We start from the raw sequence: 13336 nt of genomic DNA, 5'->3' as shown, positions 1-13336 counted from the left end.
AGACCAAAATGGAGCCATGCACACTGACAGATCAATTATCACTCAGCTGCAAAAACAGAAATACTGTTTGGAGTCAGAAGCACAGCTTGTTTTACTGTGACTACACAGTCGGCCCCAAAAAATAAAATTAATGAGCAGCTGAGGCACGCTTGTCCTCCATTATTTAATTATAGCTGAAGCATGTGCTGCAAGCTAGTTCGTTGTTTTTATAAACATGCAGCACTGTAAGGGACGATCACAGATCAGTGAGCTGCAGCATGAAATCATGCTTCTTATGTGCAAACAAAAGGACTCAAACTGAGGCTGCAGCATTTTGAGTCTGAGCTACAAGGTTAAGGATTTGGTAAAACATTACCTTTATTTTAGCCAGTGACGACAAGCAACTTACAATACAACAAATGAGTTAATTATAAAAGTGAGGAAATTATTACCGGTGGACCTTTGAAGATATAAAAATATGGGCCTCTGAGGGCCAGGAACTTGAAAACTGAAGTTCGACCAGAGGCTCTCCCCTCGTGACTTTCACAGACCCAGCCCATTTGTACGATCTGCAGAGACAAAAAAAAAGTACATAATTATATTGTTAATTTTGGAAACTATGTAAAAAAAAAAAAAAAAAACAGTTGGAAATTAGTGCATAATTAAGATAAATGTTCAAACAATGCTAAAGTATATTATTTAGACAAATGATGCAAGTGATGCAGAACAGAATGGACTCCTTCAGTACAGTTTGCATTCATTTATATTCAGATTAAGCTGGTCTGATTCCCAGAGAAACATTTGCCCCATTTCATTGTGTACACTGTCGAATCTCCATCACTGCCAAAGACCATCTGACAACTCATCTGTATTTTGCAACTTTGAATAAAATGACTAAAATGTTACATTTTACCCTCAAATGTCATTCTGAAAGTGTATTTTTCATTTTTAATTGTCAGGGCTGTAGCAGCCAGAGCTATGATTGTATGCAGATGACACCATTATGTCACCACCTAACATGACCTTTGCCAACCGGACATGTGGACAGAGATACAAAATTGCAGCCTCTTTAATTTGGATGACAAAAATTTTAGAAGAATTTCAGGACGGAACCATAAGTTATACCAGACTTTATTCTCCTAAAACAGCTTGAAGCTCTATGTGAGAAAAATAGCGAAGTTTGAGCAACATTAAGGAAGATTTTCGATAGATGACCATTAAAAATGTAGAGAACAGTGGAAATTGCAGCGTATGAATCAAAGTTAGTTAATAAGTCAGTTATCAAGCTGCTGATGGGACCTGCTAACACTGCTAACAAGACCACGCCACTAACAGGACTATGGTGCAAACTGGACCATGTTGCTAAGATAACCTCACTGTCATCAGAACCACTCTGCCAATACGACCATGCTGCTGTACATTTATTTCTTTTTCCACTTTTGGCACCTTGTTTCTGTATTTTTGTTGCATGCTTTGAATAAATCCCAGTTCATGTTAATTTTGGGGCTCCGAGCCCGACTCCGCTCGCATTAAGCATGCAAATTATAGCCAAACAGAACCTATGAGAACTGTGCTGCTGTTGTTCAGTGTATTGTTTTGCACAATTAGTGATTAGCGTCTATCTTGGACCTTTTAGTGTACTGTTGGGCATTCGTTTAATGTATATCTTAATTTATATCTTGGATCCTTATATTTTTGCTGTTGTTGGATGTAACTGGGACCCTGTGTACACAATTTCATTCTACCTCATGTACCACATGCGATGCGAATGACAATAAAGAACCTTGAATCCTTGAAAGGTATGATGAATTATGGAGAGCAGAACAGGAAACCCAATCATAAAACTAGTTCCTCGTGGCACTGCTCCGAGGAGGCGTCTGTAGCCAGTGGTTACCACGGATACTCCTCTTACGGCCTAGACCGATATTTAGAAGGTGTTATCAGAGTGTTTAAACAGTGCATTGCACAGTACCAGCATTTTCAGTATTATTTCGGCCTCTCGCACCATTTTATTTCCTGTGTCTGGATTATTGCGGCTGCAGCACGTGGAAACCTCCTTCCTTTTGGCTCAACACTTTGTGGCTCAATTTCATGTGAGGAAATTGAGTGTCTGTTTCTGACCAGGAACCAGTTCTTGCGCTCGCTTCATGACTTGCTCCTTCCTTGTCTGATTTGACTTCAATCAAATTCTGTGAATTGCTTATTTTAGAACTCCTTTCAGTTCAATTCAGATTTAAAAATGGAGGACCTGGACTATTATTCATCCTCACACATTAGGGATACATGCTATATTCTGTGACTCGCTATACTTTTAATTAAACTGTACCTGCTGCTTTTTTGCTTTTCTGCTTTTTTACCCCGTCTGCTGATAGTTTTGATGTATTCTGGGTTTAGTATTCGATTATCTTCTAGCTATTTTGAGTGTTGACTGTTGCAAGGAGCTGATTCTGATGTCTGCAAACTGGGCCAGGCTACTCTAAACAGACATTTTCTGTCAGGAGCACCAGGAGTAGAGGTGTTGCCGTTTTTCCATTTTAAATTTTATATTTCACAATAAAAGGTTGGAGCCCTTTTAAACATTTGATTCATTGCTTTTTTTGGGTGTCCTTGCACACAGAAGCCAAGATGTCCTTTTTATGTTTGTTTACTTTATAAATTTAAAATAAATATCTGAATTATTACCACCCAAATGCTTTTTTTTGGTATACTCTATCTCACAAACATTGATGTCACCAAAGCAGCAATAAAACTAAAAGGTAATTATGGAATGTGATAAAACTTGAAGCTGGCATAAAACAAAACTACTGAATGTTTCAGCAAGTTATGGCTGTAATACACACCTGATCATCTCCAGAGCAGTATTTGTTGATGATTTTTATCTGCAAGAAGAATAAAAGGTTTAGTGAATTACAAATCAAAACATACTTTAACACAAAAAGCTGTTTCTTTGTTCTGCATGCTGACTTTATGCTCATGCCTTGTTTTCCTGTTTTGTTTTATTTGTGTGTTTTTTGAACAACACCATATACAGACCTGGTATAATTTAAGTATTTTGAGTCATTTTCTAAGTTTTATGTTGAGGAAGCCACTTCTAGAAACAGTGCTGTGTTTCAGTTTTTAAGAAATAATGACCATTTGGACAATCATGTCCAAAGGAGACAGATTCATTGATGGGGTTAAGCCATGTTCATCAAACGAGTCAAAGCAACTTTATTAGAGGAGTTTTATCCCTGATACCCAGTTTCACTCTAATCCACACCTCCATGCATGCAACCAAAACATTTCATAAGCTTGACGTACAAAAACACTGAGGAGGAAGGTGAGATTAATCTGCATGTGGATTATAATAATAAAAAAAAAAGAGCATCATGCAGCTTGGAACTCCAGTTTCCAGTTTTGACCTGAACACCCTCTGGATGGGAAACAAACAACTTTAACTAACCCAACAGAAGTTCAGCTGCTTTGTTTTTAAACACTTAAAATTGTACTAAAATTTTTTTTTTTTTAATCACAATTTTTTAAAAGAAAGCCTTTGGGGGAAAAAAGACTAACTTTCTGCACACAGTTGTAGTAAAAAAAAAAAAAAAAAAGTGCATTTAGCTCCTGTGCTCCACTGTGATAAACATGGCGCTGGTTTCATCACCTTTCAGACACCAAACTGCCCATTTTCTAAAAACATCACACTATCCTTCCTCATGTCAGATTACAAACATTCACGGTTTAAAAAAAACCCAACAGCTTCTCATTACAAACACAAAGGATGTTCGAGTGTACAGTATTTAAAGGTTGGAGGTCATTAAAACAAAAGTTCCACTCTCTCCTAAAGCAGCCACACAATTAGATCCTGATTGGCCATTTAGCAATCACTCTTCACATCAGTAATTAGGTGACGCAGGCATAAATTAATCACACTTTAAAAAAAAAAAAACACCCAGCTGTGTCATCGACTAGCACAGACGTACAGTATGGCTGTATCCTCACCAAAAACGCCTCGCATCAGTGTGTTAATCAAAGTGAAATAGGAGGAAATGAGAGAGAGAGAAGAGCACAAGCCGAATGACTACTTAGGAGTCATTAATTAGGACTGAGAGAGCTTCTTTCTGTCTGAGAGGTGCCTCTGAGTCACTGAGGGCTTATCATGAAGGATCTATCAATGTTGCATTATTGCATGTAAGAGAAAAAGTTCTTAACATTACATGTTCACTGTTACAAAGGAAAAAGCTCTGATCTTTTGTGGTAAATGTAACAATTTTCTGAAATAAACGGCAAATATTAAATCATGCATTCACTTTTAAATCCATTTGCAGAGTCACCGATCCAGCTTTGAGTGTTATATGTACTTACATTCTCCTGCGTCAGCTCATTGATGTTTGTAGAAATTGCTTGCAGCCAGTCTGTGCTTTCTGCTGCAGTGCAAAACTGGAGGATGTTGGTGTTGGCACCATCCAAGGCCAACACTTCAAAATAGTTGGATCTGGAAAATCACAGGTCAGAATAAGATCGTAAATAAGACTGCTTATGTTTGGGGAAAAAGTGAAACTATACATGGGTCCCACATTTAAAAAGCAGTTATTAATGGTTGTAGGACAGAAGTTCACACAGAGGTTCTGCTCTGTGAGCACTTCCAGCTCATAAAATAAAGGGTTCTGGGCTGATAATTTGCAGCTAAAGCTTCGATTTGATCAGCCGTTTTAGAAGCCGACTTTCAAAGTCAAAAAGGTTAGCAAGTGTGTAAATTAAAAATTTTGCACAGACCAGTTGGGTATCTCTCTTGTAAATGAGTCATCGTGGCTCATTGAGTTGTATAAGGTTGAATGAATGAATGAATTGTGAATTGTTTTTTTTTATTATATGAAGAAATTATTGAAAGATCAAAGTACTGACCAGTGCAGTTTTCAACTAAAGTACTTAAAACAAAAAATCCAACACACAGGGTAGGTGCAAGATCCTGGATCAGTCCATATGACTAGCAAAGTTGCTTTGTGCAGAAATAAAAATGCAGAGCTGCAAAGCTGTCAAACTGAAGCTAAACTTCTATTTACATTTTCTTTTGCTTAGCTGATCTTATGTAACAGGTCTTTAACAGGAGGAAAACCTTGACATCCCCCTGTTCCACTGATACAATGGCTTCTCCTGGGGAAAACCAAGATGTTCCAAGGCCAGAGAAAGTTTATAATCTTTCCAGGGAGTGCTGGGTCTTGGTCTACCAGGGTCTCCTTACAGTGGGATGTGCCCAAAAATATAGGGAATCAACCAGAAGGCTTTCTAATCAGATTCCTAAATTGACTCTGCTGTCTTCTAGATACTTGAATTTCTCTATTTGAAGCTAAAACTCAGCCCCAACCTGGAACGAGCATCACAACCTTTTTAGGTAGACAACCTTGGTTGGCCGCAGATTAAGAGGAGCTGCACACCTGAAGGCCGTGGCTTGCAGACTCCAACAGAACCACATCATTCATAAAAAGCAAAGACAAGACCCATTGGTTTCCAAACCAGACAACCTCCTCTCCATGACTGCGGTAGAATCCTGTGCATCCACAAACAGGATCAGAAATAAAGGTCAGTCCTGGAGGAGTCCAACCTGAGCAGAGATCGAGCTAATCTTTGTTGAGCTAATGTGGACAGAGTTCTTCTTTTGGTCTGCATAAATCTCATGATCCCAGCACCACCCCAGAAAATACTATTAAGAGAACTGTAAGACTTCTACAGATCCACAAACACTGGACTGGAAAAGCAAACCTTTGTGGAAATGCAGAATTTTCACATCAGATAAAGCATTTTGGTGCAGCTGTGCATGAAACTTTATGCATCGATTTAATGATGAAAATGAACACTTTTTAAAGGAAAGAGTCCTCTTTTAAAGATGAGACATCAATAAAACCAACCACCCAAAAACTCAACTTTCTCCTATTTTTACCATCTCTCCAGCAGCGTCGTCATGCATGACGACTCTCTTAAAGTAAAAACACTGTTTCTGTGTTAGACCCTGGACATGCATCCATTAATCAATGCACTTGTTGGGTTCCCAAACTGTCAGTGAGGAAGAAAATTGTATTCTTTCATTCTGGCAACCAGCATAAGAAGGTCAGGAGGTTAGAAGAGGAAACTGCAGAAAAGTAAAGTGGCAGAAGAAGAAAAGAACCAGGAAGACCAAAGGTTGGCAGCGTCGGGAAAATTACTTGAGCAAAACGATTGATTTTTGTTGGCAGATTTTTCAAAGTTGTATTTATTTTTGCTTTTATCGGTTATTTACAAGAGGCCAAATTAAAACAGTTCTGCTCAGAGTTGCTCCCAATTTTTTTAAATAAAAGCTCATTTTGTCATTTAATCAGGAAAACTTTGCAGTAAATCACTTCCTGCACGTTGGAGCTCAAACAAATAACCAAATCATTCATGTGTGATGTTCTGACACGTCTTTCAGCCATTTGTGACCAGTTTGGGGTCGTTTATCTAGATTGTGAGGTGCTGTTAAAATAATGGTGACACGTTTGGCTGAATTTGAAGAGACACTCCTGTAAATCCACAGACATTTCAGTTTTCACCCCGAAGCTTCAGTTTCAAATCAGTAAACGGTTGACTCACTGCCATTCAAAGCCACCATGAATCTCCTCTGCAATTTTAGTTGTTTTCAGTTTCATCTGTCCAAATTAAGCTTTATAAAGATGGCTTTGACTAATCTAATTGGTCCAATCAGCCCTTTCAGTTCTTGTTTGTTTGCATCGTGTGCATTCACGGTAATTAAGTGTTTGGGATTTTTAAGGCAAACGTGGATAAGAAGTCTATTCCTTGGGGAGTTTTTCTCTTGGCTGGCTGGTGTGATGAGTTTCTAAGAAAATTACAATTTATTTTCATCTTTGGAGGACTTCCATATATTTTATTGTTGTTTACAAAAACAAAAGATTATTTTGCGACCACATTCTTGTCTAAATGTGTCCCGCCTTCAATCTTTAGGGACGTCTTATATAATTGCACTTGAGGCAAAAAACATCTGGAGTTGACATCTCAAACTGGTTGCGTTGTCAAAATATATATAAAAAAGAGACTTTCCATTTGAAAACAAGCATGAACAAATAAAACCAGGAGTGGTAAGCTCATTTACACAAAGTTAAAATAAAAAAGTTGGTCCTAGTCAATTATGGAGGGTGGAACAGTGAAATAAATGTATTTTTAAATACATTATTGAAAATGACATTATTTAAAAAGGTACATTTATTTATTTTGTGGGACATTTAGTTGTGCATTTAATAATTTAATTGTATATTTAATGATGTGTTTAATAATTAAATGCATTTAATTAGGATTCATTTATTTAATTTATTCACTTCCACCCTCCATAGTCAAGGGCCAAGCTCAGTTTATTTTTCTTTTCATAAATTTTACTTTATACAAGAATATTAATTTTTCCCCAAGACATTGTATAAAACCTAGAACCAAAAAAAATAAATTGTATGAAAAACATAAGTAGCATTCATTAATTTCTTACACCTTCGACTCAGTAATACACTTCCAATTCATCTAACCAGCTTTTTTTTTTTTAAAGTACAGTAGTCACTCATTTATAACTGGGTTTACGGGACCACACCCCCCATGATAAGTGAAAAACCCTGAAGTAGGGATGCAGCAGTCCAAGTACAAAATTATGTACACAAGTAGTAGTAACTAAGTAATAGTTTATTTTAGTATAATATCTATATATCTATATCTATACATATACACACACACACACACACACACCTACACTCTTGCAATATTCTAAACAATGTTTCTAAACTCAACACTCTGAAAGAACACAGAATGTTATGATCTTCCTCTCTCTGCCACGCTGTAATCAAACTCATCACAAGTTTCACTCCCAATCTCTTTCTGTGTAAATAAACAATTTAAATACTGGAATATTTTAAATAAACAATTCATGCAGCATGGATTGTTTATTTTAAATATTACCGTATTTATGTTTAAATTGTAGAGAAGAGAAGTGCAGCAGGACAGCAAAGGGTTAACACGTCACACAGCTGATGCAGCACGGAGCAGAAATGCACTTCTTGATCAATTACAGTGTAACAGCTGAACATAGAAGTTCTAAAATAATTAATAACTTCTAACACTTATATTTTGTGATAATTTTACGATGCGAGAGTTGGAAGACAAAAGTCGATCAGTGCAGCTGGACAGCAAAGGGTCAACCTTTCACGAAGCTGCTTCAGTCAGAGGAGACATGTGGGCGTGGCAGAGAGCCGCAGGTGGCAGAGAGCGGAGATCATGACAGGCTGCAGAGAAAGCTTCTCCTTGCACCTAATGATTAAGCAGGTGCTAAATCATTTTAAATAAGTTATTTTAAGTGAACAATCCATGCAGCTCGTGTGGCTCATCCATCAATCAACCGATTGTGTGTCGTGTCCACCCTGACTTTGAAAAACTGCAAAAGAGCAAGTCCATGAAAGTTGAACCGCGAAGTAGCGAGAGACTACTGTACTTAAAAAGTACTTTGATTTATTTTTTTAATGCATCCACTAGCATGGTACTTTGGAATTACAATAGAACATGCACATAAAAACATTTAGAAAAACTGTAAAAGCCAGATTTTAAAGGTTGACATTTATAACTGCTCTCTTAAACCATATTAAGAAATTCAAACTTTTTGTTTCCAGCATCCAAGTTGTGTTTGGAGTCTGTCTGTACAGAGTACACTTTTTCAGCTAAAGAAGCAAGACAGACCCAATCTGCCATGGACTGTCAGTTCAGTTTTAATATATGCAAATGTTTGTGGACCAAATAAAATTGCAACAAAGGTCAAGTCTGGCCTGTGGGGCCTCAGTTTGACGCATGAATTAGACTCAGCATCACAAAGCTTTTGACATATTTAGCTATATTTAGACAAATGCATAACAACTCCTTAATCTTCTTTATCATTAAGTTTCTGTGCTGATGAGGCGTTGAGGTCATCTCAGAGGAATCACACTCATTAACAAACTGATACTTTGACATTTAATTTCAGTGCATTTGCACGCTGCCGACAGTTCTGGCCCAAGAGAAAATTGACCAGAAAAAGCATCTAAACACAGAAACAGTTATCAGTGACGGTTAGACAGTCCAAGGCTGTTGGAGAAATGTTGAGCAGCATCAGTGAGATTTCTAAAAACAAACAAGGCATCCAATGCTAAAGCTGAAAAGGGCAATCCTTAAAAAAAATATAAAGTAAAAATAAAGCAGGCAGCTCTTTGTCACCAAGAGACACAGCAGCTCCTTGAAGTTAAATGTTAAAAAGTCAGCGCTCTTAACAAATCCCTGAGTGGGCATGACTTGCTTGTTAAAATCCTATGTTCTGCTGCTTGTGTACTGACCCGTCGACTCTCCTGGGGGCATTTTGACCAATCGTGAACTATTTTTTTCCCCACACATAAAAAGGAGTACAGTAATTTCTACTAAATAATACCTGACCCAAGTTCCTTTATAGATGATCATGTATGCATCTGAAAATTACTATCAAACTAGAAAGTTAGATTTATAAAAGAATCTTGAAGATATTAGTTTGTGAAACAGCTGATGCTGTGCAGAACAAAAAATAAAAGAACCAAAGTACAACAGATGAATTCTGAATGCACAGATTAACTCAAGCTATTGATTTTTCTGAGAAAATCCAGAGTGAACACAGAGAGATGATTGATTTTACTTATGATTGATGTAGACTAAACCTAGACAATTGGTTATTAAAGCCAAAAGCAGCAAAAACATGTAGCCAAAAGCAAAAAAAATAGCCAGCTAAAAGCAGCACAAACTAGCTAAAAGAAGCAAAAAGTTACTTAAAAGTGGTAACCGTAGCTAAACGCAGCATAGAAAAACAAATAAAGAGCTAGTATGTAGAAGTTTATTTAAGACAACAAAAAAAACTGTTTAGAAAATATATATCAAGGTATTTCTTCTGTAAAACGTGCAAAGTAAAATTTGAAAAGCGTAAAAATTACAGAAAAGTCATGGCATCCATTTTCTGAATTAAAGTGTCGACATGTAAACGACTAAAAATGGTACAACGTATGCAGAAGTATGGTAGTTAGATTGCGATGACGTACAAAAACATAATAAAAAATAGGAAACCAATTAAAGGAGAAGGCAGTTGTTGGATCAGTCAGCAGGAGCCGCTGAAGCCTTTCGGCATTGAGTGAGCAGGATTCAAATCCTCAGAGATAAGACCTACAAAGAGTACAAGTTTCTTATTCCCAACAGCACAAATTGTTGCTGCCTTTCCTGCTGACTGGGCAGTACTAAATCCACCAAGACAGAACTTGGGACAGTCAACATTCAGGATAAAACACAAAAAATACAAACGTTTCTGAAAGGAATTCAACTCTGTTTTACACCAAAGTGCCTGGCAATGAGAGAAAATGTGCCATGGCTGCTTATTATTTAAATTAAGGGCAGGCCTGTGGACATTTATGCAATATAAAAAGACATTTTCTTTTCATTGCTATTTAAACTTTGAGTCTGCAGCACTGGAAATTGAGAGTAATAGTTTTAGGCTGAATTACTGGAGTGCAATGCATTCACTTATTTTATGATTAAATTGCTTTTCCTTTCTATCCTGTATTATTTTGTCATATCCATTCAATGTGTTTATGCTTACTCATTACTTCTTGTTTTATTGGTTAGCAAATCCACCATTTCTGCACTTTCTGTATGAGCATTAAGGATGAGCAATAAAAAAAATTATGCATGCATCTAATCCAGTTCCAAATTTTCCAACAGTGTCTTCGTTCTTTGCTCCCACTGAAATACAGTTGTGTTAAAGGTGGACATAAAGCATGCAGCCTACATCAGGTATTAGGAATACCATTTTAAAATGAAGTTCTGGGTTAGACAATATTTATTGGTTATTTAAATCTTGATCGAATGACAACGCCTAATATGGTGGCAGGTTGTGAAGGTAAAGAAGCCCCAGATTACCTCATCTCAGATGGTCTGAATGAACCCACAAGAGTTTAACTTCCTCCATCAATATCTATACATTTGGTTTTGCTTATTCAATGTTTGGTAACAGGACCAGGAGGAAGTGCCAGATTATCATTTGTCCAGAGACACCCTGCAGCTCCTCCTGGGGGATCCTGAGGCATTCCCAGGAAGGAGAGAGTAAAACAACTTTCTACCGAGTTATGACCAGCCCTTGGGCCTTGTCACAGTGGCATGTACCTGGAAAGTTAGCTGTGATGAACTATCACAGCTAACTTCCCCAACCCTTTAAGTGGCAAAGCAGCAACTCTACTCAATTCCCCTCAGAAGACAGACAGACCGCTCCTTACCCTTTTCTCTAAGGCTGAGCGCAGCTGCATATCATGGAAGGTGGGAATGTAGACAAACCAGTAAATCAAGAAGTTGCTTATCGACTCCGCTTCTTCTTCACCATGACAGACAGGATCCACACCCTCATTACTGCAGAAGAGGACCCAGTCAACCCATCTCGCTCCACCATACCATCCATCATAAAAAAAAAAATAAAAAAAAAAAAGAGTCCTAAATAGTTGAACTCCTCTACTTGGGGAAGAGACATATCTAACACTTTTTTAAAGAACTGCCAGCTTAATGTGATGGAGGAGCTTGAATACCCTTATAATCCTTGGGGCCCATGTTATCTAAGACTTTAGCCACTGGTTGGGTCACTCATGGCAAACTGGTCCCAGGGGAGGGGTCAAACTGAGTGCTTGAAAGACCTTGATAGACAACCAATATGACAACTCACCCTGGCACCCCCTGGAGCCAGATCTGCAAGGAAACTTGCTGGAGAGCGCTTGGTGATAGAGCTTTGAGGCTTGGTCGGGTCAAGCCAAAAACAAAGAACAAGAAGCCAAGTCATGTGCACACCACATGCAAGCTGAGCTACCAAGATTGGGAGCTATGTGTTCCAGGCACAAGGCGATTGAGTCTTTCTTGAGAAGGTTAAATCCTGGCAACACAAGCAGCCTCTTAAAAATGCATTTCTCCCAAAACACTACAGAGGCCACCAGGAGCCATAAACAAAATCTTAGTAAGAATCCCTACTCTCAGCCAAATGCACCAATTTGCTGACAGGATTATTTTTTGAGAACAGAAAATAGCACAGATTAGGTTCAGGAAAGGGAGACATATTTCCAATTTCAAGATCAATAACTTTAAAAGCAAATCAATTCATTGTAAAACCACAATCAACATTGAAAAGTACAACACACTACAATTTAATTTATACTAAAAAAGTTTTAAATTAACTGGAGACAAACGACTGATAAAATCCAAGGAAAAATAGACTATTTTAATGTTATACAAGATTACGTCCAGATGTTGTCATTAGGTGGTCCAAAAAAGTTAGTGTTGGTGTTTTTATTAATTTTTTGACAGCAACCCAACATCTGACACATGAAAACAAATTTGAATGGTTTACTAAACTTAAAAAAATAAAAGAAAATCTTTGACATATGGCACCTGATGCGTTACGTACAAACGTGAGAAATTGAGCACCATGAAATAAACAAGCACAAGTTCGGAAAAGCAAACTTACATTAATTATCAGCTTCTGTTAAATCAATATTGCTGAAGATTAGGCAGGCAATTTTAAGTTAATTGCAACAGAAAAAGCAACATTTATTTTAGCTTTACTAGAAAATATGCTGAGGATAATTCTTGCCAAAAGAAGTTTTAAAGGATTCTTTCCCCTAAAGTCTGCTGCACAATAACACATTTTTAATGAGGATCATGGAAAAGATTCTGTTTTGAAGTAACCCAGTATTTTAGAAGACGAGATTTTTGTTTTTGCTCTTTTTTTTAAGATGACTAAAGCCTTTAATGAATAATCTAATAACCATTACATCACATTGTATTAATCAGAGCAATCAGGCCGGAACTATTTAGACAATTTAGTGTTTAGATTACGTTTTGAAAGTTGTCATTACAATCTATCACAGAGAAGTGCATGCTATCGATTGTTTTTATAGACTCACCATTGAGAACCAAATAAATTTGCATATTGTACAAGTTTATTTTGTCCAATTTACACCAATTTAAGGCTTATTTCATGCATTTTGCCACCGTGAGGGAGTTTAATTAAAACCATTGTTCAAAGAGTGAACTCGGAGGAGTCAGAGACATGAGTCAGGAAACTAAGGGAGGAATCAACAACACAAAACAGTAACTCAGTCAACTAATGACTGTATTTACAAAGAAAATCAGCAGCCTGGAGACAACCAGCCAAGGGGAAACATTCCCAAGTAGCTAAAGTAGGCATCTGGCCGTCAAGTGGCTATTATTCACATTGTTATTATTGGAATGTATTTATACTGAATATCCACAGAGTTTAAGCTATTTTAAATGCATTATATATATATATATATATATATAT

The 13336-nt window shown here is 37.2% G+C and overlaps 1 protein-coding gene across 1 annotated transcript in view; it reads right to left on the bottom strand.

Moving 5' to 3' along the window:
• The window catches only part of sntg2 (syntrophin, gamma 2), a 102797-nt gene that overhangs the window by 31090 nt on the left and 58371 nt on the right, over positions 1–13336 (bottom strand). The window contains exons 10-12 of the mRNA XM_037694782.1: positions 4324–4453; positions 2820–2858; positions 432–548 (exon numbers count right to left, since the gene is read on the bottom strand). Of these exons, the coding sequence (XP_037550710.1) occupies positions 432–548; positions 2820–2858; positions 4324–4453 (286 nt within the window). The remainder of the gene's footprint in view (positions 1–431; positions 549–2819; positions 2859–4323; positions 4454–13336) is intronic.

This window comes from Nematolebias whitei, chromosome 21 (genome assembly GCF_014905685.2).
Source record: "Nematolebias whitei isolate Nwh7 chromosome 21, NemWhi1, whole genome shotgun sequence".
Taxonomy (NCBI): Eukaryota; Metazoa; Chordata; class Actinopteri; order Cyprinodontiformes; family Rivulidae; genus Nematolebias; species Nematolebias whitei.
This window is presented reverse-complemented; position numbering and strand designations above follow the sequence as displayed.